Below are 25,828 nucleotides of genomic sequence, written 5' to 3'. Positions count from 1 at the left end.
AAACAATTAAGTTCGATTTATAAGCTTGCTTAACAACATTAGACTTAGGTTTAGATGATTGCTTCAAGAGTGCAAACTTAAACGAAAAACACGCTTTAAGCTCTTATGTAATGTGTAGATATCTCTTTGGGATATTTTGCAACATTGTTGTCATTCCTGTGTAGAGCTGCAGCAGACATTTCGCTGACGTTCATTTCAGAATGAGGTTGGTGGTCCTTTCTTGATGTCCAGGATCAAACACTCGGCAACAAATTGCATATTTGGTAGAAGTAGTTTACGTAACTGAAATTTCCAGCACGCCAGGTGAACTGAAATGGTTTGGGGCCATCCTCCTTAATGTTGATTGGGAACTTGGGGACTGAGATTGAATGGGACATATTTGGCTATCATTACTGTCATGGAGATGAGAAATTCTCCTTGACTGCATGATATGGCTTTACGAAAATTTATTCTACATTAATTTTTTCTCCTTATTACATGTGTTTCTAGCTCGGGACAGATTTGATTATAGAATATTTGATGCAGGAGTTATCAGAAATTTGAAAAATGAATGACATTTTGGCAAAACATATTTGTCTAGGATCATGGGGATATATGGGTTTTATGATAAACCCTGGAGAGAATGTGATAGTCTTTGTTTACATTCCAGGAGAGAGTTGTGTTTTATGGCTGTGCTGTATGAATAAAGTGGGTATCATCTTTCGAATCTTGTTCAGCATCATATGTTATCCAGATAACGGTGTGTGTGTGTGTGTGTTGGTGTGTGTGTGCGTGCATGCGTGGGTGTGTGTGTACTAGCCCGCTGAGGTCTGAGTTCTATTCCCATTGTTACAGTACTGACACGAGTCTGTCTTAACCCAGGGTATGTAACTCCCAAACAATTCAGCTAGAACACAGGGCTGGTTATATGTAAAACTTGCCAGCCCTGACCCAAACTTACCTGCCCGCAAATAATTTAGGTTTGACAAGCGACGTAGTTTATGTCCTGAAATATGATGAATATCTTCATATGCATGTCTAAATTTTAACCCGACCATCGGGCGGTGAATTTGAAAATCTGGCGTCTGTGTTGAAAATAACCCGTCCCAGGCGGTCGGGCAGGCAGGTATTTTGAACGCTGCTTAACCTCTTCAGTTTTTCCCTCCACCCCGCCCTCCCTGTGAAGCAAAATCCCCAAATGAAGCAAGTGTACATTTTCTACAGTTCAGGTTCTGAATCTCTATTTTCATGAGGGTTCTTTTCTATTTGAGTGCAGTTATTTGTTTGTATGAAAACGTGCACTTGACAGTATCACTGAAATAAATCACAACCACCAAAATAATGACTACAGCCATTTAAAGTTGTGTAAAGATCTATAATTTTTAGTGATTTTTTGCTGTCCATCAACAACCCCTCCTACTTCATGGATCTGGGGTAGAATAAGTGTTCAGCAACCCATGCTTGCCACAAAAGGCGACTATGCTTGTCATAAGAGGCTACTAACGGGATCGGGTGGTCAGGCTCGCTGACTTGGTTGACACATGTCATCGGTTCCCAATTATGCAGATCGATACTCATGCTGGTAATCACTGGATTGTCTGGTCCAGACTCGATTGTTTACAGACCGCCGCCATATAGCTTGAATATTGCTGGGTGCGGCGTAAAACTAAACTCACTCACTCACTCTTACTTCATGACCCAAGTCAAATAACCCCAGTCACCATGCGGAGAAAGAACAGATCCAGGACAGTGATTTCAATACACAGCAAGACCAGTTAGGAAAAAGGGGGACAAACAGCTGGAAAAGACCATGTGCATACATTTAAGCTGGCCTAAGTGTGAGCGGAAACTGATACCTTTCTAGCTGACTTGGTTGGTTGACACATGTCATCGTGTCCCAATTAATCGATGCTCATGCTGTTGATCACTGGATTGTGTGGTCCAGACTCGATTATTTACAGACAGCTGCCATATAGCTGGAATATTGCTGAGTGCGGCGTAAAACTAAACTCACTCACTCTAGATACCCTTTTTTAGGTCCTCAAGGTATTAGTCCTAATTCTGCATACGAGAAAGTGCTATGCTATGCTATGATTGTTATAGGACATTCAAAACTTTACTACAACCAGAAACATATTTATCTATACTCAGATGAAAAGATTTAAGGTATAAGTTGATAAAATTTAAACTAGGATTGCTAAATTTGATGGTAAATGAAGAAAGAAAAATGTCCATTGAAAGGAGTCAAAGAATCTGTCCATTATGCAAAGAAGCAGTAGAAAACGAAATTCATTTCACTTTTATCTTTAAATCATATGCTGACATTAGACAGAAATATATACCAGAGTATTATCTGTCAAAACCTGCCGATGTAGCTTTTAAATCATTATTGTGTTCGTGCAATGAAGAAAATATCAGAAATCTGTCATTGTTTATAAAACACTCCAGTAAGTTAAGAGATGAATGGCTGAAAAATTAGTTACAATTGACTTTTAAAAAATACATAATAATATATATGTAAACTGTATGTGGGCCGGAAGCCTCGAATACGAAAAAATCTTGTCTTGCATACGAGAAAGTAGTATTTTGACCTATTTCAGGGATTCTTGTAGGTATTTTCGATACAATCCTAGTTTAAAAAATGTGTATCTTAACCTGCAGCTGTCCTAATTATATGGTTACAATTAGGCTGTTCTCGATCCAGTCTTATCTGAACTGACATACATTGGACAACAGATGATCAGTGTCCCGAAGAAAATTTATCACTGAGTCAGTTTTACTGAAAACAGCAGGAAAATCTTTCCCTTTCCCAAATGAAAAATGTAACCAACTTATAAATTTGTTGTCCCCAAAGAAGTAATGAAATAATAAGGTAACCCTGCAGGCCTAGAGAGTACTCAGGGGAGATAATTCAGTTTTAAGCAAGAACACTTATCATGTTAATTAGCTGTCCGAACAATATCTCACCTTCCCAGCATGATGGAGACAGTAATTATGTGCCATACATCAACACTGACTAGCATACGTAGCAAACACGTAGCCAAAATGTCCTCAACAGCTGAACAAAGTACCTCATGAAACTGGCCCCACTTTCATCTTTAATTCAGGAAGTAATATTGTGTTTGGGTTCATTTTGTTTTATGTGGAAACTGAGGGATATGGGGAGATCATTTATATCACAGGGAAATGGTGCCGTGTTGACTTTTTATGTCATGGTGGTCATGTTTGATGGTACGTTTAACATTGGTCTGTAGTTTTATTAACAAGGAAAATATTTGGATAAATTAATCTGTTTACTTCAGGGTGAGTTAGGATGTTGAAAATAGATGTATTGTATTTAGTAGGTTACAGTATGTATGCTCTTTGTCATTGTATGTCTTGAAAACATTTCATATGAAATTCACATTTGACATGAAGTTCCCCGGTTCCCATGTTTGTTTCATGACCAAGTGTCAACAATATTCCATATTTGTCAAAGATGTCTGTCAATGAAAGCCTGGTCCAGACGAACCAGTGATTAAGCAACGTCCTATACCTTCATTGCTCAATAATATCTTTGGTGGCTCTTTGGCCATTGACAGCGTTCGAAATACCTGCCTGCCAGACCGCCCAGGATGGGTTATTTTCAACATGGACTACCAGATTTAAAAATTTAGACATGTATATATATGAAGATAATTTTGTGGGCAGGTAAGTTTGGTCAGGGCTGGCAAGTTTTTCATCTAACCAGCTTTATGGTCTGGTTGAAATTTCTAGGAGTTTCATACCCTGTCATTGAGACATTTCTTGGTCTTCCTCAATTCAAGAGTCTTAATTTCTTGAGCTCTTGGTAGGTATTTTGTTCTAAATTTAGCAATAGATTTATATAAGATTCCTCATATAATGTGATTAATGATCTCAAGAATATTTTAGGGGGAAAAAATAATTTTCTGGGACAGTTTGTTTTATTTTTTTTTTTTTTTTTCATTTTCACCGTCATTTCAAATTGTTCTTCTTTGAAAAGGATTCCCTCGTTCATGTGTTTTATTGTGTGGTGGGTAGCCTAGTAGTTAAAGCGTTTGGTCGTCACGCCAAAGACCCGGGTTCGATTCCCCACATGGGTACAATGTGTGAAGCCCATTTCTGGTGTTCCCCAGGAATATTGCATAAAGCGGCATAAAACTATACTCACTCGTGTGTTTCACCAAAGTTGTGAGCATCTAAGTCTAGCATCCTATCTGACTTCCCTCCCACTATCAGCTGACATGCACTGATACAGCTAGAATACAAAGTGGTGACAAAGCACTGAACTTGTTTACACTCCCAAAATAAGTAAGTCAGCTAAAAAAAATCTGAAACCTTATCCTTGAAATGATAATTAGTGATAGTTGGCTCCATAGTGAGACAGTGCTCCGTGAACTTTCAGAAACAATCTGGGGCTCTGCACCCACCATTGCTGGAATACTATCTGTTATAACATGTGTAATGTGGTCACGATGTTCATCAGGTTTGGAAACCATCACAGTTAAGGAAGTTGATCGATGGAAGTTGATAAGGAAGTAGTTCTGTATCTTTTGTGTGAATGTATGTTTGGGAAGTAATTGTCATTCACGTTGTGGACCAAACTATTCTCTGTCGGGTTTAATGTATGAGTTTGTCTCTGTGTCTGATTCAAATTTAACTTTTTGTTAAAATATGCTTCTTTTGAACTAAACGTTGTGTTCTTGTCTTAACTTGAATTTGAAGAAGAAAAAATTCAAATAGAAAATCCAAACCAATTGAAAAATATTTCCAATGAATTCATCTTATACCCTCAGAAAATTTGTAAAGAACTTTGTCTTTCTTAAGATGTAGATGTGATATCTCAGAACTGACATCCCCTGAACAATCAGGACTGGAAAATTTTATAGTATCGAACACCTTTATGAGCGGAGTACAGTCAGTCAATACAGACCCTGAAATATACGCCGAAACAGACCTCGTAAGTGTGTAGTAGTTTTCAAGTTCATTGCTGCAGTTTCAGGCAGAAATAAATATAGTCTCTTTGTTACTTTTCTTTTCTATTCACTGTATTAAGATTATTTGACACTTTTATTTTTTGCTGCAAAGTATGTTTCTTTCAGAGACTAGGTGTTAGTGTAGGTAGAGTACTGACTAGCTACATTTGGGAGAGAATATATTTACAAACATTAAAGATAAATGTTCACATAATGAACATTAATATGATATACATTAAAACAGATACATGTACCTCACTTTCATAATACACTGGTGAAATCTGCCAGCTTGGTATATGCCAACGATCAGTCGTACAGTTGTGTAAAGAACACATGTTCATTGCAAGGTACACTCCCCTCTATAGCCCTGTAACAACAACCACAGGTGGAGAGTGGTGTTCATATCACCTCGCCCTGATACTGACAACTGTTAATGCTGATTGGCCCTATCTCACGTGTACAAAACCTCCACCATTCTCCACAACACAAAACAATCACAGGATTCACAAATTTATTTTTTGGAGGTATGAGACAGCCGTTAAAATAAACCCACAGAGCTGTACTGCCCCACTGTGTGGCCCCTGCCTTCTGGGTCTGTCAGACAGCTGTGTCAATCAGTCCGTGTGGTCCAGGACACAACTAATCCGAGTTCATGGACCTGACAGGCCCTGGAAGGGACTGCCATTAGTCGAGTGAAGGGGAATTGGGATATCAGATTTAGAAATCAAATTCTGATTGACTCTAACTACCTCTGATGCCACTGTAGAAACCCAAACTGACAATCATGTTAAATTTTAATTGTCAAGATAGTCAGCTGTCTGCCTAGTGTTCCGTCAAGTAGTATATTAATGTTCACTTTAATTGGGATAAGTTATTTTGGCAAAATGGCCACAAGTCATATTTTGTTGTTCTGTGCCTTTGTTTAATCTAGAATGAAATTAAAAGTAGAATGTACCAGTATATTTAATGTGTATATATTTTGTAGCATTTTGCCACTGTTTGTTCTGGTAATGTGTCAAAACAAATATCTTATCTAATCTTCAGGCATGAGATAATCAAACAATGTTGGAGTTGGAATCTCATTCTATGTGTTTTGTGATAGATTTTTCTGGGAGTTTAAGTTGGTGATGCATATTCTTTGTGTTTCAGTCTATGTTCAGGCCATCTGAATTAAACTATGACTTTGCAGAACACGACATTTAATATAAGTTAGTATTTCAGGAAATTGATGCCAACTTTGTTTCTCAATTTTCAATGTGCAGCCACGTCATATATACTCCAAAATGTAACTAGCTGGTATGATGTCCGATAAGTGTGTCCTATCAACTCTTGATTCTTGAATCTAGTCAGGCCACGTTATCTCACAGTATGCTTACCTTATTGTCCTGTACAAAAGTCAGATAAAACAATCCCCTGAGGTTGTGTTTAAGATAGATAAGATAAGATATTGTTATTGTGCAAACGTTCCATGCAGAAATAGTGGCAATATTCTATAAACTATGTATATACATAAACAAGATATATAATGAATCAGAGTAACAACACATATAACAATACAAATGTGTATAATAACAGCCTAGGACAATCTGGAGATCTTCTAGATTTGTTTAAAGTTGTAAATATGGTAGCAAATTATTTCTATACTATTTGGTTCAGTTCTGAACAGGAGTTAAATCTTTCTGTGGTAGTAAGGCGTTGAAATTTATTAATTTGAGAGGAAAGGGAGTTAAATAAGGAGTGTCTTACATCTGAATATTTACTAGAAGACATGAAATAGTGTTCTTCATGCTCAAGGACTGAGCATTGATCACAGCGACGGTCCTCTAAAGGTGTAGGTGGTCTTCTTCTTCTACCCAGTTCAGTTTTTAGCCTGTGATCACTCAGACTTCGGTCATCAGTGACATTGCCAATAAAACGTTCCACTAATGTCCAGTTTTACCATGTTTTACTAGCCTAGTCACAGCCTCCTTGGGTTTTACTGTCAGCCAATGCCTCAGAGGTGTGCTTCATCATATATTACAGACGGTATGAAGTCTCATGTTGACATAAAACAGAAGATCTTACTTCTGGATTAGGATAATCAACTGAATTCATGTTCATGAAATTTAGACCGCCTCCGTGGTGTAGTGGTTAGAGCGTCCACCCGGAGAGCGGAAGGTCATGGGTTCAATCCCTGACCGCGTCATACCAAAAGACGTTAAAATATGGTACTTGTTGGTCCCTGCCTGGCGCTCGGCATTAATGGGTACAACAAGGACTGGTTGGCTCGGAGTCAGTATAATGTGTCTGAGTGGGGTATTCATGCTTCACTGCGGCATGGTATCTCAGTGGGCTAGCACTATAAAACCAGCTTAAGTCTGGGCTAGTACAAGCAGCCGCACATACACATACACACGCATGCACGTCGTCATATGAGCGAAATATTCTCAAGTACGACGTTAAACCCAATTTCACCTCACCTCACCTCATGAAATTTAACTGTAAAAATTACACTGTACCCATGACTTAATCAGTTTTAAGCAGTGGACAAGTCATACTAAAGACATACACAGGAGACCTCTCTAGTCAATACATAGCCAGCAAATAGGGCATGAGTTGTACCTTTAATGATAGAATGAAAAACACCATAAACAAATAGCATTCCTGTATTTTGGAAATTCAAGAAATCTCTTAAAGAGATAATGAAAATAGAAAGATATATTGCATCAAAGAACAATAAAGAACATAAATTTGAGCAAAAATGGAGACCACTTGTGGATATGCTTCAATAGTTCCAATCTCAGTATATTTCATGGCATAAACATGTGAAAATGTATTTGACATGTAGATATTTGATATTTAAATGTATCCTGACTGAATCAATGTAGTGTATATGAAGACTATGCAATTATATGTATACTCTTGAACTGAATAAAAATATGTGAAAAAAAGAAAAGAATGAAAAACAGGATTTCAAATTTTTGTGCCCCCATGCGTTGTACAAACAGCTCCGCCCCATACCATAGCCCGGAACACCAGGTAGGCCAGTACATCAGACCCAGAGCATATGTTCTGACCCAGAGTTTGTGCAGGTGGCTAGTCAACAGCGTGGGGATTATTTGTCTGAAAAAAGTGTTTATATGTTGGAAGAAATGACAGGAATCAAAGATATAGTTATGTTTCAAGCTGTGATCTGTTAAATTTATTCTGTGAAATTTATCTTCTTCAAACAAATCTGAGATATTTCCCGTATTTACATATTTGAGAGAATTTCTATTTCTGTGTCTGTCTAAACAGAAGGTGTAAAAGGTGATGAATGTGCTTTTTGCATTATGTTTCTGCAGCAGTGTCTATCATTGGATCTGCAGATTTGTGGATGGGACATCACTTAATCCCTGTGTGGTGGCTGGAGAAGAGAGATCAGATAGAGGGATGGTTGGAGAGGGATGAATAGAGTGGAAAGAGAGAAAAGAAGGAGGGAAGGATGTAAGATAGATCAGAGAAGAATAGGAGTGAGAGAAAATAGTGATGGAGAGAGGGGATAGAGGTCTCCCTGCATATGTAGAAGGGATTTCTCGTTTTGACCATTTTGGCTGTGGCTGTTAGTCTTGCTCTGAATGTATTGTTAGCTGTTGATCGCAGTTGCTCAGTGAATAGCAACAACTTAAATTGAAATCCTTACTTTGCCTTTTGTTTCTGTGTATACTACTATACTACTCCGAGTTAAAGAGGTGACGTTTTATTCATATCACTGTAGTTAATCTGTCATGGCTTGGTGCTATTGTAACACACAAACCACCAATTGTGAATGTTGGTGAACTTGCTATGTTTACATCCACCCAAAACAGAGCGAATAGCTGCAAAATAGTTGAAACAGAGTTATGAAGTACTTATACATCTCACCTTTCACTCACTCACTCACTCACAAATTCACTCACTCACTCACTCTGAAGGCAAGGGCTGCATCTAGGGTTGGGGGTAGGTGTTGAGATGTCACTAGTCTGCCCAGGAAGTGGTTGATGGAATCTGTCAGCACCAGGTGTGGGTGACCAGCTGACACATTCCAGGGGGCCAGGGAGGAGTGCCAGACTGACCCAGCATCTCCAGGCTGTCACCAGTGGTCAGCTCAGTACCACATGGCAGTCCCTGGACACAGGGCTAATGGGCAACAGGCCATGGAATGTAGGGCATGATTAGGCTGGATGATCCAAACTCACAAGAGTTAACATGAAAAGGAACCTGTGTATTTTTAGTTTTGCATAATATTTACATATTTATGACTTTTCCTCAATCGTCACTCATTAGATAGCTCTCTAAATGTGTAACACTGAAGACATTTCTACCTTGTAACCCTTGAGAGCTGTCAAGTGCAGAATCAGTCATCCTGTTCGTCCCATGTTTGTCCCAGGAGATCATGTCATGGAGGTCGTCTGGTCACAATGTCTGCTCAGAATGGTTTTTTACTTGATTCTATGAGTATAGGATGCAATATTTGGCCCCTAAACATCTGTATTATATATCTTATGATTATATATTATGATAATTCATACCCAAACCCAATCTAGCTTTTTCCATGATGTGCGGGGAGAGGTAGTACCAGAGACCATAATAATGTGCTGGCTATCTGCTCTTGTTTCAACTTACTGTGTATTCCTCATCACTGTCTACAGCAAGGTCAGGCCTACCAAAGAAAACTTTGCCACTGTGCAGAAAAACACAGAAAAGCCCACATTAATCGTGGAAATAGCAACATAAACATAATACCTCGCTACTGAAACAGTAAAAACGGCAACTTTAAATCGCTAAAGCTGCATACAAAAACGAAGAGCCTACAACTTCGATTTTACGCATGCTCACATGGAAGAGGAAGTCTCGACCGCATGTTGACATTTTCCAGCTTGGACAAAAGTTACATTCCTTTTTAAGTATTTCTGTTGTGTTATTTGGCATTTATCATCATGATACTTGTGTGCACACTTGTTTAGTTTACTTTCCATTTGTATGAAATGATTGACAGCAATTATTTCGACATATTTAATACTATTTCTATGTGAGGCGATTCACGGTTGCTCGGAAATTGGAATGAAGTGCGGATCGTAATGCGCATGCGCAGTAGAGGTCAAAGTTCGCTGATGTAAAAATGTTGCAGTTTCATAGTTTTTTGTTGCCTTTTTACTGTTTCAGTAGCGAGGTATTATGTTTATGTTGCTATTTCCACGATTAATGTGGGCTTTTCTGCGTTTTTCTGCACAGTGGGAAAGTTTTCTTTGGTAGGCCTGAAGGTGTACTGGTTCATCAGCATTGACACTCTTGCTGACACAACGATTTATTGGACTTGATGCTTCTGACCTTGAGTCTGACTCTGTGGACCTCTGGCTGATGGTCCTGGAAGCAGAGTGGACCAGTTAAAAATGGGGGAGGATGGGTTGGGGAGGAGGCAGATGATGCTGATAAGATGGTGTTACATATTCAGATTGCAAATACATGATTGATGAAGCAGTTCCTGCATCAGGCAGGATGTCATTCTTGTACGTCATAGAATATTGCCTCAGTTCCTTCACAGAATGCTGTGCAATAAAGATGTTATCATATCTATCATATGTCAGAACATATCAGAGACGGGAGTTATTACCTTGTCATTACTGATGCCATCACAGGCTGAAGTAACAGTAGATTGGCCTGACTTTCCTTCCTTCCATGACTAGGGGCGATGGGGTACCCGAGTGGTTAAAGCATTCACTTGTGACGCTGAAGACCAGGGTTCGATTCCCACATGGGGACAATGTGTGAAGACCCTTTCTAGTGTACCCTGCCCTGATATTGCTGGAAAATTGCTAAAAGCGGTCTAAAACCATACTCACTCTCTCCTTCCATGACTTTCAGTAACACCTTCTCTGTTGCACACCCTGGTGTCAACCTGTTAGTTGTGCTGAAGGGGTCGTTGTCGGCACGGGTACTACAGATATGTACCCCAGGTACGTTTCTGTATACAGAAACGTATCCAGGCCATAATAAGAATACAGAAACGTACCCTAGGACGATTCCATTCCCATTGTGTCGTATTCTTGACCGGAACTGTCATACTGTTGTATTAGATACATTTGATTGCGTTATGTAAGTAATGAAAATACACAGTAACGGATATTTCGCGATGCACATGAATACCACACGGAATCAGTTGAACAGGAACAACTACATACGGTTTCGGTTTTGGATTGCGGAATATGGACTCGTCTGCCGTTAAGGGTACGGGGTACGTTTCTGTATTTTGACTTTGTTAAGGGTACATGTCTGTATACAGAAACGTACCTGGGGTACGTATCTGTAGTACCTGTGCCGACAACGACCCCTTCAGCATTAGTTGTTGACTGAAATTCAGGATTAATAAACTTCCAGTTAACAAAGATGGCAAAGGATGGCTATTCATGACAGGAAATGTATAATCTGTGATATAAACCGATTTGAACCTGTCCCTATTTTCTAAATGGGAAAAACATTTTACTCTGACAAAATCTCAGTTTTTCATTTGACAGTAATGACAATTTTCATTTGCTGCAACGCAGGTTTATTTTTCTGCCAAAGTTGATATGTACTGAACTATTGAAAACCCTGCATCACATTTTTGCCCAGTTTACCAGAACGCAGAAGAAATATTGCAATACATATTGTTTGGAAAGGATAATGCTGTATACTGATGTACCAGCAAAACCTTGGAATCCAATTAGTCTACTGGTCACAGCATGGGCCATGAAAACATGGTTCGATTCTCCAAGTATAATCAAATTGTGAGGTCCATTATTATTATTTTTCATTGACAACACCATCTTGGTATTTAAGAAACAAATGTATAGTCATTGTTGTACAAAACATGGAAACATAGAGACTTGAGGCCCATTCTTACTGATACAACTGAAAGTTTGAACAAGCAGCGTAAAAACCCACCACACCAATGAATAAGACATAATTGTTGATAGATGAAATTGCAAAAATATATTGTCACTGTCTTTAAGTCTTAAACCTCCTGGAAATTGAAACGGTCATGCCAGTTATGTTCACAATCCATCTTTCTGATCACTGAATCCAGGTGTTGGTGCGAGAAATACAGCGTAATAAATCACAGAAATACGAGCGTGTGATTCAACATGTTCATTTTGACTGGTACCTCATGCCAGTGTACAATTACATCAAATCATAAAAAAAAAATTGAAAAAAGGTCACAGACCTTTTTTATGAATAATTTCTTCTTGTAGCATATGGTCGTGATTTGTTTGTGCAAATTTTGAAAACTGATACCCAGGGGCTTGTTGATGGTTTAATAATTGAAGACGATTTGTCTGTTAACTCGAAGTGTACACCTCCTACAGTGTCAATTTATAAATGATAAATGCTCGACTTGATTCCTGAGTCCTAGGCTTTCATTATTCCACACAGCAGATGTAAACGATCAGCGAGCAGTCATTTATTGCTGAACTCAGGGGTGTCTGATGGGTGGCTAGGAACCGCAAGTGAGTTTTATAGCTTTCACTTGTCTAAGGAGATTGAAAACAAGTCTTGGATATAGCTGCTGTTGAGCTGGAGTCGGACATTTCATGTTGTTGATAACATCGCAGATAACAGTCAAATATGCTGTAATACAAGTTAGGTGAAATTAGCAGGGCAATGAAAGTATCACTCACAATAAAGCACAGCCATGGAAACTGGGTTTCCCCTTCTGGAGTTTTTCATGATATCTAATTCTGAGTTTTAGTTCCTTTAGCTTGAACAAATTTGTTTTAAATTGGTGATAACATTGGAGATAAGGTTGAAACGTGAGTCTCATCATTTTCAGTTGAATTATTGCAAGTTAACAGGACAGTGAACATAGCTAGTTGGAGAAAGATGTTTTGGTAAAATTAAGTGAGGAGTTAAGTCAGACAAACATCAAACATAATTATTTTCATAATTTGTGAAGAACTGTCTTGTTTTGGTTGAAAAAAAGATTTGTGGTGAGATGAGAGTTTGTGTTCATAGAGTCATCATTTACTTCATCTTGACTGTTGCCAATCAGTCAATGTTTATTTACAGTACTGGAAAGGCTATAGGCCTATAGTACCTTTCTACATACAGTAGCAGAGGGTGCAATAGATATATATATATATGTATCGTAAATAATATCACATCTGTAATGCAGAGGATCTGAGATACATTGCATGTTATCTATTCATTGCAAGATACTTTGTGATTGAACCCATGGAGATTTGGGTTAGAATTAATCTTCAGTAACCCATGCTTGTCGTAAGAGGCAACTAACTGGATCAGGTGGTCAGGCTAGCTGACTTGGTTGACACATGTCATCATATCCCATTTGCGTGGATCGATGCTCATGTTGTTGATCACTGGGTTGTCTGGTCCAGACTTGATTATTTACAGACAGCCGCCACATAGCTGGAATATTGCTGTGTGCGGCTTTAATTAAACAACAACCAACCAACTTTTGGATGGATCATGAGTCATGATCATGTTTTTCTTCACCATTGTGGTTCACATGCTAAGTTACCAAGTGTACTTTGCTGGCAGTTTTGTTAGGGTCCTCTCAAAGGGATAAATAAGACGCTGAAACTATTCAATGTTCAGACAGTATGGTTTTATGTGGTTTTCAGCAATATTCCAGTAATATCACAGCAGGGGACACCAGAAATGGGCTTCACACATTGCACCCCTGTAGGGAATCGAACCCGGGTCTTTGGTGTGGCAAGCTAATGCTTTAACCTCTAGGCTACCCCACCGCATTTTGAAAACTCACAGAAGACACGTGAAACCTTTTCACAAAATCGTCATTGATTTCAAGCTATCTGCATGCTTGTGTCATCACAAGAGTGAATTCGTAAAACATGTTTTCAGGATATTTCCACACTTCTATCAAGACCCGAAGATATAGTCTGTACCCAGAGTATATTTTGAAGAATGAAAATGATTCCACAAAGAACTAAAAAAATTCACAAACTGACTGTTCATCCTTCACATCACACAACTGCAATATGGTTGTCATGCCTTGTTCTTCAAATAAAAAAATATTTTACTTAATTGAATATAACACTAACATGAGCCTAATTTCTCCTGTAAGACCATAAAACTGTGAAGGTTTATTCTTTGGAAAAAAATCCATGTAAAACCTCACAGTTATACAGCTTTTAGGGTGTCTTTTATGATCTGTCATAAACTGAAGAATCTCTCTGATGGTTCTGATGTGAAACACCATGAGCATGTGGGATAACTTACGCAAGAGATTTTGTACATACATCTTTTGAACTTTGTAGTTCATATCAGAAAATCAGTCCAAGATATTGGAAACAGAGAAAGTTCATGAGATATGATAAATAAATGTTGCTCTTCCATATTCCAGCTCCTGCTTTCTGGAAGTTTTCTTGCACCATTCTCAACTGAGTTCTTTGACAGTATAAAAGATTACTTTGCCATCAGCAAAAGTACTTTTAAAGTTAAGTCAAGCAAAGGGTTTTAAGTTCAGACTTAGTTAGGACCCACTGTCTGTGGTGGCCTAAACACATATGAAGACGGACTGTCTGTGGTCACCTCATGGGAAGACGGACTGTCTGTGGTGACCTCATGGGAAGACGGACTGTCTGTGGTGGCCTAAACACATATGAAGACGGACTGTCTGTGGTGACCTCATGGGAAGACGGACTGTCTGTGGTGACCATGGGAAGGCGGACTGTCTGTGGTGGCCTAAACACATGAAGACGGACTGTCTGTGGTCACCTCATGGGAAGACGGACTGTCTGTGGTGACCATGGGAAGACAGACTGTCTGTGGTCACCTCATGGCAAGACGGACTGTCTGTGGTGACCACATGGAAATATGGACTGTCTGTGGTTACCTCTTGGGAAGATGGACTGTCTGTGGTTACTTCTTGGGAAGATGGACGACTGTGTGGTGACCTCATGGGAAGACAGGTTGCCTATGGTGACCTCTTGGGAAGATGGACTGTCTGGTGACCACATAGAAACTCACACAATATATTTTGTTATGGTTATATTTTTATGCTTGGGAAGATTGTTTCTGTAAAAGCTTTTCCATGTGTAAATGGAAACTCTGCTGATATTAATAAATCAATGAAATCTGGCTTTAATGAACAATCAGGTCATCATAAAATAATGCAATACAGTGTGTTGGGGAACTTAAGTTCCACCATCCATTGAACAAAGGGTACACATGTATGCATTCCTTTGTATGCACAGAATCCAAACCACATTTAATGCAGACAATATTGTCGTGTCAAACAAAAAAGTGAATACTTTCTTCATCATCCAGTGTAATGTGTAAGCATTTTTTAAAAATTGGGTTAATAATTCTATCGCATTCAATAAAAATATTGCAGCATACAGTAATGCAGAGGGACCTGGTTGTTTGGCTGTGTCGTGAGACAACAGGGTTACAAAGTGTCCACACTCTCCCAGCTCCCTGTGTTGCCCAGAGCAGGAGGAAGGCATGGGAAAGTCTCATGTTCTCATGCCTGGCCTGTCCATATGCCCATGTATATTGTAGTAGGTTTTGGTTTGTTGCAGGAAAATCCCATGGTGATTAATGAACTGCGGGATGATGTCAGGACAGAGGTTGCCAAGTTCGGGGAGGTCAAGAAAGTCACCGTGTACGATGTGAGTAGACCAAGTAGACTGTAATGCTATGTCTGTTGAACTTTTTTCCATGAACATTGAGATGCTAGACAGAAGCTACAGTTTGGGAAAATGTCTGTTGGGAGATTAAATGTTATGATACAAGTAAATATTATAAAGCATCAGATGTTTTAATTGAACGAAGGGAGGTTTACACTGCAGTCAACTAAATGTTTAAAGGTTCTTGAGAGGCATTTAGAAGTTGGTGTTCAAGTAAAATGCAAGTATTATGGATGACAACTTCTTCTTTATTGTAAAGACTGACTGACTGAGTTTGGTTTTATGCCGCTTTTAGCAATATTCCAGCAACATCACGGCGGGGGACACCAGAAATGGGCTTCACGTTGTACCCATGTATTGTGACAAGCCAACGCTTTAACCATTAGGCTACCCCACCGCCCCCTTTATTGTAAAGAACAATAAAGGAAGTTGTCATCCATAATATTTGCGTTTTACTTGAATGTTTAAAGTTAAAGATTTAGGGGTCCCAGGATTCAAATACTGCAGGCTAAGACACAAGTATCCCAGGATCTCAACGTGTCTGAACACTGAATCAAAGTTCATAAACATTACGACATATTGTAACTCCATACTTTATCATTGGCTTACAAATGGCATAGTGCTATGAACGGTTTGTGGATTGGGCCCCTTGACATCTCTGGGTAGATTTGGATCTGGTGGGCCCATTGTCACAAAGTGAGGCTAGCACTGAGATGATCATTACTCCAATACAATATGTTGACATAGACATATGACAATCATCGTGCTAACATTGGACATGGTTCAGTTAAAAAAACAGCTGAGAGCTGAAGTATTCAGTCCATTTGGCATTTTTTCTGGTTTGACTGACTGACTGAGTTTGGTTTTACGCCGCTTTTAGCAATATTCCAGCAACATCACGGCAGGGGACACCAGAAATGGGCTTCACACATTGTACCCATGTGGGGATTCGAACCCGGGTCTTCGGCGTGACGAGCCAACGCTTTAACCATTAGGCTACCCCACCGCCCCTTTTCTGGTTTGATGAAGTTGTAAATAAATGAATGGTCACGGTTAGATAAGTCTGAGGATTAGATTAATAGATACGGCATATTACAAGGTGTTTGGGTATTTTTGTTTGTTTTTAATGTTGCATTCAGCAATATTTCAGCAATGTAATGGCAGTCTGCATTTGATCGAGTCTCGTACAAACAATCCAATGCTGTAATTTTGTACAAATGTTCAGGGTCCTCTTACTACAAGCATTCCATTTCAATGCACACACTATTGTCTGTTTCTGGAACATAAACCAAAGAATAACATCAAACAACCTTCAAGGAAATATCAAATATATTAGTCGAAACACGGACTCCAGATTAAGGAAGGGCAGTGGGGTAGCCTAGTGATTGAAGCGTTCGCTCATCACGCTGAAGACCCGGGTTCGACTCCCCACATGGGTACTATATGTGAAGCCCATTTCTGGTGTCCCCCACTGTGATATTGCTGAAATATTACCAAAAGTGGCGTAAGACCAAAGTCACTGACTCACTCATCAGACAGATAGAGGATCAGTCTTGGTTATCTGCTGAATCAGATACCACAAAGTGAAATGGTGATAATGATTATATGAATGGATCACTGAATGATTGAAGACTTGAAACTATTAACAACTTCAGAATTATTTTAACAGTTTTTCAGGTCCCTGTTGCACAATACAATCTTAGCACAAAGACGGTCGTAAGCTTATGTTAAAGGATGAGAGTTACGATCTCCTTAGTACTAAGATCGCTTTGTGAAATGATGCCCAGGGCCTAGATTTTGAAGCTCTCTTATCGCTAAGATAGTCATAAGTTAATGTTAATGTATGGCACTTACGACTATCTTAGCGCTAAGAGAGCTTCGAAAATCTAGGCCCAGGGCTTCTTCTTGACTCAAGGTGCATTGGGGTAGCCTAGAGGTTAAAGTGTTTGCTCATCATGCTGAAGACCTGGGTTTCATTCCCCACATGGGTACAATGTGTGAAGCCCATTTCTGGTGTCCCCTACAGTCATATTGCTGGAATATTGCTAAAAGCGGCGCGTAAAACTGAACTTACTCACTCTTTTGACTCTTCTGCCTTATATCTGGAAATAGCCCTTTAAATGAGTTTACAAACGATAAAAATGTTGTCATCTGTTAAAAGGTTTCGTGTCTTCGCGTTCTTTAATACTTCTAGATGCCTATGAAAGACTTCACCAATGTTTTCAATTTAACTTGTCTGTGTCAGTACTGCATAAACATATAAACACAGTTACCATTCCGCACATCAAAAAAATTTGTAAACACTGGCGTTGTCAGTGGCACTTTAATGTAGCCACAGTAGGACAATTACTGCTGTCATAATGGCCAATTTATTCACTTTTTTGTTGCATTGTAACCATATGGCCTGTCGTAATTGATGCACCCGGTGGGTTTCAGACGTGTGGCTTACCTCACCACTGATCATGTTTGAAGCTTAGTTAGGGGCCTTTATTTGAATGGTAATGTCACGCCATGAAAAGAAGTGCAGGTCAGACGTGACTGTAAGTTGATATTGGGTGACTGTAGATTGGGCTGGGCTGGTGATGTGTGTGGGTTGCTATATCATGTGAACACACCAAGGGGTTTGACATCTGAACAGAACACATCCTGGAGTTCCTTGGCGTCTTGTTAACAGTGTTTATGAGATTCGACTTCATCAAGAATTTCTATTTCAATTATCTTGGAAGGGAATGTGAACCATTTAGCTAATGATGCTTCCCAGTTTGATTCGTATTAATTTTGGGGTTTTTTGTGTGTATTATTAACCTGACTTCAAACCTGTCAGTTTTGATATTTGGAAACTTTGTTTTCATAGATTTCTGTTGTGTTTCTTTGTAAATAGTGTAGTTTCAGCTAAAATAAACTATGCGATTATTTCTGAGAACATTTAATAAATTTGATGTATGCCTATTGCTAACTGAAGTAATTTCGTACATTTTAATGCATGGTTCAGTGTTTGACAGTTGCATGCATGGTACATTGTTTGACAGTTTTACAGTTTTGTGCATGGAACATTGTGTGTTTACAATTGCATGCATGGTGCAGTGTGTGTTTACATTTGCATGCATGGTACAGTGTTTGACAGTTTTATGTATGGAACATTGTGTGTATACAATTGCATGCATGGTACAGTGTGTGTTTACAATTGCATTCATGGTACATTGTGTGTTTACAATTGCATGCATGGTACACTGTGTGTTTACAATTGCATGCATGGTACATTGTGTGTTTACAATTGCATGCATGGTACATTGTGTGACAGTTTTACAATTGCATGCATGGTACAGTGTGTGTTTACAATTGCATGCATGGTACAGTGTGTTTACAATTGCATGTATGGTACATTGTGTGTTTACAATTGCATGCATGGTACACTGTGTGTTTACAATTGCATGCATGGTACACTGTGTGTTTACAATTGCATGCATGGTACATTGTGTGTTTACAATTGCATGCATGGTACATTGTGTGTTTACAATTGCATGCATGGTACATTGTGTGTTACAACAATTGCATGGTACATGGTACAATTGCATGCATGGTACATTGTGTGTTTACAATTGCATGCATGGTACATTGCGTGACAGTTTTACAATTGCATGCATGGTACAGTGTGTGTTTACAATTGCATGCATGGTACAGTGTGTGTTTACAATTGCATGTATGGTACATTGTGTGTTTACAATTGCATGCATGACAAAAGGTATTACAGATTTGCATTTGTGGAATGGTTTCTCTGGTATTCAGGATAACCTTAACTGAGTGACTGTAATATTGGGTACAATATGGAATACTGTTATGGTTGTGATTGTTTCAGCGAAACACTGACGGAGTGATCACTGTGAGGTACAAGGAGGCAGAGGAGGCAGATAAGTGTATCGCTGGACTAAATGGCCGCTGGTTTGCCCAGCAAAGAATCATTGCAAGTGCCTGGGATGGAGTCACAAAGTATGAAGTCGAGGAAACGGAAGAAGAAAGGATTGCAAGAATAAAAAAGTGGGAAGGTTTCTTAGAGAAAGGTTCTTCTGCCAGCTCTTCCGGGGCTTCTTCCTCAGTCACATCAGATTCTGCAGCTGCATCAGCAGTTGCCATGGATACATCACCAGTCTCTGCTGTGACATCATCAGTTCCTGCCGTTACATCATCAGTTCCTGCTGCAACATCACCAGTTTCTGCTGTCCCAACATCAGAATCTGTGGAAAAGTCTGAGTCTGTAGCAGAGACCACTACTGAAGACAGTGAGGAGAATGTTGAGGATGCAGGGGGTGAGGGAAACATTGAGGGTGGGGGCAATAAGAAGGAAAAGGAGGAGGTTAAGGAGGCAAAGAAGGATGAAGGAGAAATAAAGGAGACAGAATGCGACACTGTGAAGACCAGTAGCTGATAGATACTGGAGGACTTCTGGAATGAAAATTATGATCTACGGTACTAAATGGAATGATAAATCTGAACATATTGTTATGTTTGACTTGTTACAGTGTACAAACTATGATATTTGCCACTGGTAAATAGGATGTATTTTTAGGTAAACCACAATCTCCCAGGCAGTTGTTGTGGCGACTCCTCACCTGTGTGGGCTATATTTGTGAATGGTTATCCTTGAGGAACTGAGGAACAGTCCAACATTAGACTTGGAGAAATCACATAATCAGCCATAACAGCAATTTCAATTGATTTAAAATTATGAATACTTAACAATGACTACTAGTCCAACAAATGCTTTCCTAGGCTGTTGTCCATTAGCCTAGAATCACTTAATTGCCATTACTTTCCAGATGTAAAATTCAGGGGTGGAAATAACTTTAAAATTGCTAGTGTACTCCGGAACAGTGGCACATGTAAAATCACTTGCCCTGATAATTTTTCCACTGTACCGTCTGTTTTCTTGTTGATTTTTACAAATAAACGACATAATTAACATTGGAAAGTGAACTGGACACCGGTACAGTGTGATATACAAATTTGCTTGCCCGACAGAAAAAAACATTGGACTTGGGACGTTGGGCAATGGGATATTTCCACCCCTGTAAATCCCCATTGTTTTGTCCATTGATTGTCAGCCATCCTGAACGAGCTGTACAGCTAGGCCACTCACCACTTACTGTTTATACTGAGATGGAAGTCTTGATCCAGAGACGGAAATAGGAAGGTCTTGCCGTTAGCCTCTCTAGAGCTTGTCTACAGGCTCTCGTGCACCAACACGACAACTGTACCACCATGTGCTGACCTGGCACACATTGCTTCTTGTACATACCTACTTGTACAAAACAAAATTGTATGTACCACAAGCTGTTAACTTGACGTAGTTGCTTCCCACACCCACTATAACCTTGCAGACGCCAATATGCAAATAATCATTCATGATATGTGTGTGACAGTGTGTTTCTAATCATGTGCAGCCAAGGCTTTCTTACTTCAGCTGAAGTTACAGAACGGTTACAGAGCCTCATTGTAAAATACTAAGTATTCAAGACATGAATGGCAGTCCAAACTTTATTGGCCAGTAATATGCCCAACTTACGTCTAGACATCTAAGAGTATCATCTTTACTGCAAGAGTTAGAACTACTGTTTGGTTTGAATTGATTGGAGTTGGTGAGTATAGTTTTATGCCGCTTTTAACAATATTCCAGCAATATCACGGCAGGGGACACCCGACATGGGCTTCACACATTGAACCCATATAGGGAATCGAACCCAGGTCTTCAGCGTGACCAGCGGACGCGTGAACCACTAGGCTACCCCACAGAGCAGATTGGAAGGAATTGAAAGTAGTTATGTCTATAGATCAGCAGTGTACTGTATTGAGATTGTGGGGGTTTGTATGTATGTTCAGTAGTGAAGTAGATGTAAATACAATTTTTGTATTGACTTTCATAATTTCATAGACATTTAATGTGTGAATATTATGAAATTATTGCATCCAGAATCAATTGTAAAATATTTTCGGAACATTCGATATACAACTTTTTCTATTTGGGGACTGGTCATATATTGTGAGCGGATGGTCATGAAAACATGCCAGAGAAAGATGGGGTCAACAAGGTTATCACATCTATAAGCAGGGAACCATGCAAAATGATAGTTGTATGATGATGATAATTGGAGATTTTACTTACGCTTTCTGAGATGAGGCCTATTTTGCACATTTAGTGTTTGATCGAAAGAAGGCTGATTATGACCAAACGATAGAAGATAGTTGCAGTTTAAACATTCTTTTTATACTTGTTATTTAATATAGGGGGAGTTATCAAAATGTTGTATGAAATATGAAATGGCATGTGTCACCTCCTTTCTCTTATAATAAATCACCCGTCCCTTATCTCAGGACACTGAGAGGTTTGTTGTTTATTTTTTGTGAGCTTCCACTCAGGCACCAGTGATATAGGTGGCCACTGGTTCACTACAGACCACTCCCATGCTTGTTGTAAGAGGCGACTAAAGGGATTGGGTGTTCAGGTTTGCTGACATGGTTGACACATGTCACCAAAATACCAACTGCGATATTGATGCTCATGCTGTTGATCACTGGGTTGTCTAGTTCAGACTCAATTATTTACAGACCGCTGCCATATAGCTGGAATGATATTTATTTATTTTTTGTTTGTTTGTTTTTTATTTTTAGTGGGGGTGGGGTGTTTAATATTTTATCGCTGAATCCCTGTTATAGGTGAGGACAAGGAGGCAGGGAAATCCTTGCCCTCTTCGAGAAAAAGACATAAGGGGGGATTAAGGTTTTTCAACAAGGTAAAACTGTCACACACACATGCATACAAAAAGTACAGTATAAACATGCAATACCAAAGATTCACATGAACACTGATAATACATTGCTGGAATATTGCTGAGAACTGTGTTAAACTACAAAAACAAACTACAGACCACTGTTAATCCCACTCATGGGCACAGACAGTGTGTGAAGTCCCATGCTTGTACAGTAATACAATCATTACAAATAACACTCAATTACAGAGAACCTTTAGCAGAAGTTCAAGGCATAAATGAATGTATATCCAATGATAAATCATATCACTATATTCCCTGATAATTTAGTCTCCCAAAATATGCTGATTCATATTTTGCACAAAGGCATGTATGACAATGTATGTGTGTAACTTGTTCAAATGACAGCTGTAGTATTGTACAGCTTCAAAATGATTACCTGCAAGTTTGTTTTGTAATGGTGTTGGGAAAATGGTATGCAGTGATGGACACATCTAAATGGTGAATGTACGTAACAGGGGTGACTAGGTTAAAGAAGTACATCATCTAACTTCAAGACCTTCCTGTGTGTCAAACATTAGTATGTATACTAATGAAAACAAGTATATTATGTTAAGTATACATATTTTGTTGAAGTATATTCCTATTGTATTAGGAATTATAATTGTATTAGGATATTGTACTTAGTTTTTTAAATTTTTGTCTGACAAGAAATATACATTGGCAAGGCTGCAGTTTACTGGGCTCTTCTAATGGCACATGTTGCTCTTCGTGCTTCTCTTATCTTGTGTGCTCAAGGTTCGATTTAAGTATTTAGAACTTGCACTGGTGCAACCTGGAACTGCTGAATGCCACCTCATATTTATACCAACTTGTTAACATTTATCAACTTTGATAATTTATCCAGAAAATAATAATAAGAAGAACTTGGTTAAAGTTTTAAATCATCAATACCAAAACTCTAGCATTAAGCAGGTGCAACCTGTTTTTGTCAGGTGCAACAAGGTTATTACCCAAGGTTGCACTGTGTGCATGTACCTGTAAGTTTCATTTCCTTTAATAGAAGCCTGGAGCCTTTTCAGTCCAATAGTTTGGTTGTGTAGGGTTACCATATGGTACCCCCATCTATATCCTTTGCACTTGGATTCCGATCAAGCACCTGTTTATAATCATTAGGGTTATAGTTTGGCATGAAATGCATGTGGACCCGTTTTTTTGTAAATATCTCTTCATCCAATGACCCAATCGATCTCAAACTGTGCAAGTGGATGTTTTGTCAGACAACCTAATCACATTGTAAATCACCGATTTTATGCATTTGTATTAAAGAATCTGTCTATGTAACTGTCAACAAAATAAACAGCAGAACGCAGACAGCTTGCAGAGGGAGGGAGCCAATGACCTGTAACAGCGGCAGTGTTGGGTCATAAAGGTCAATGCACGTGCAGTTCATGATAGTTACCTGTGCACTGCACAGTGATAGACCGTTTGGATCATTCACATTGACTACTTCTAACTCTCATCATGAAAGCTTATTCAGATGATGCTAAACGTTTAATTAGAAATGTGTTGAATTGGTTTTAAAAAGAGAGCAAACGTAGCAAACCGATTTATAAGGTGTCGGATTACATGTACAAAAAGGTAGGCATCCAAAGTTAGATTCTTTTGACATCAGGGTCATCAGAGATGTCATTTGCTGGCTATTTGCAAAATTTAAAGATTTTAACCTACAGAATAATTCTCACTAATGGGTTTTGTGGTTAATGTTGAACAACTCAGAGAAACAAACTCCGTATGATGGTCAACAGTTGGCAGCCACTTTACCCTATTCACGACCTGTGACACCTCTTCATACCTGTCACGTGCATAGCTGACCTACATTGACGAACGTTGACCTTTATGACCCAACACTGCCGCTGTTACAGGTCATTGGCTCCCTCCCTCTGCAAGCTGTCTGCTGTTTATTTTGTTGACAGTTACATAGACAGATTCTTTAATACAAATGCATAAAATCGGTGATTTACAATGTGATTAGGTTGTCTGACAAAACATCCACTTGCACAGTTTGAGATCGATTGGGTCATTGGATGAAGAGATATTTACAAAAAAACGGGTCCACGTGCATTTCATGCCTACCTATAGGTCCCATTCCACTCAAAAAATACTTCAGGGCCTAGATTTTCGAAGCTCTCTTAGCGCTAAGATGGTCGTAAGTGCCATACATTAGCATTAACTTACGACTATCTTAGCTCTAAGAGAGCTTCGAAAATCTAGGCCCAGGATTCTTAGGGTTGGGTGTTTCTTGCCAGTCAAATTTACAGTACTTGAGAGTTAGGAGCCTTGTTGGGTTAGTTTTGAGTTAGGCATGGATTAGTTATCCCATCACCTTTTGGAATTAAATGTAACATAATTTGAAAATCATCTGTACAATTTTCATGAAGTTGTGAGTTTTACAGATCGAAATGGGTAAGCCCATCAAGGTAAATCACCCATAGATCACAATGTAAATGATGACTCATTGTTCATGATAGATCCTATTGTTAAGTGTTGGCTAATTTGATCAACTAGTAAGCTACGATTAGCTTTGTGAGTTTGGTGCTCTATTGAAATCCAAAACACTGCACTCGGCGGAGTGCTGTTTGCCTTGTATTTTTTCAATCATGTCATCACAGTGAAATTAGGGGAATGTTTAATTTAAAATGTTTATAGCCTAAGGTTAAAATTTTGTTATGGACGATTGGCATAAAAATAATCTTGTTTATGTCCAATTCTTCTGTACTTTCTCTACATTTCTGTCTTTAAAATTTATATATTTTGTTACATTTTCTGTTGGTCATGTGAACAGGGTCAACTGGGTAACGAACTATCTGAAACTATTGTGTCATACTTCATGCTGGGTGTGGAGTTGAATAGTTGCCATGGGCAACGCTACAGAAACATGACTTGATGCTGTCATGGTTATAAGTGATTTATTTTCATCCTATCCATCTACTGTTAATATTAACACAGATTCCTAATTTGATGATGTTTTTGAACGTAGTGTACATTTTTCACTTTGAATAATAAATTGTTCCAAAGTTTTCTTGTGTTTTATTTTTTCAAACATGTTAGGTTTTACAGAAAATTACCATGCAAGTCCTAAAAAGACATTGTTCAACTTGCTGAAATTAACTCCTAGAAGGTACCATTCCCTGCTTAGGGTTAGGTCTCCCTTTACAATCGATTGGGTTAATTATGAATTGGGGTATGGGTAAGCTATCTCACCTATTTTATCAAAGTAATGTAGACACTAGTAGATATCCAAGACCTTACATAGTTTGGAAACACTCGGTAGCAAGTATTTTCTTCAGGGTTTTTATTATCCATTCATATATTTGGTGAACTGAATTGATCATTATTTCTGATCACTATACTACTACTTGGAATATACATGACTTGAATTAAGACGTTTGCAAAATGAAGT

At 38.8% G+C, this 25,828-nt stretch overlaps 1 protein-coding gene across 2 annotated transcripts in view; it reads left to right on the top strand.

Moving 5' to 3' along the window:
- The window catches only part of LOC124254589 (HIV Tat-specific factor 1-like), a 61,536-nt gene extending 41,025 nt beyond the window's left edge, over positions 1 to 20,511 (top strand). For both annotated transcript variants that reach the window (XM_046688421.1, XM_046688420.1), the window contains exons 7-8: positions 15,497 to 15,586; positions 19,461 to 20,511. In XM_046688421.1, the coding sequence (XP_046544377.1) occupies positions 15,497 to 15,586; positions 19,461 to 20,027 (657 nt within the window). In that variant the 3' untranslated portion in view covers positions 20,028 to 20,511. The remainder of the gene's footprint in view (positions 1 to 15,496; positions 15,587 to 19,460) is intronic.
- Positions 20,512 to 25,828: the final 5,317 nt, after the last annotated feature.

The sequence above is a fragment of the Haliotis rubra genome, unplaced genomic scaffold (genome assembly GCF_003918875.1).
Source record: "Haliotis rubra isolate DU_JTF1 unplaced genomic scaffold, ASM391887v1 Scf577, whole genome shotgun sequence".
Lineage (NCBI taxonomy): Eukaryota > Metazoa > Mollusca > Gastropoda > Lepetellida > Haliotidae > Haliotis > Haliotis rubra.
Note: the sequence above shows the minus strand (reverse complement) of the source record. Positions and strands in the feature narration are given on the sequence as shown.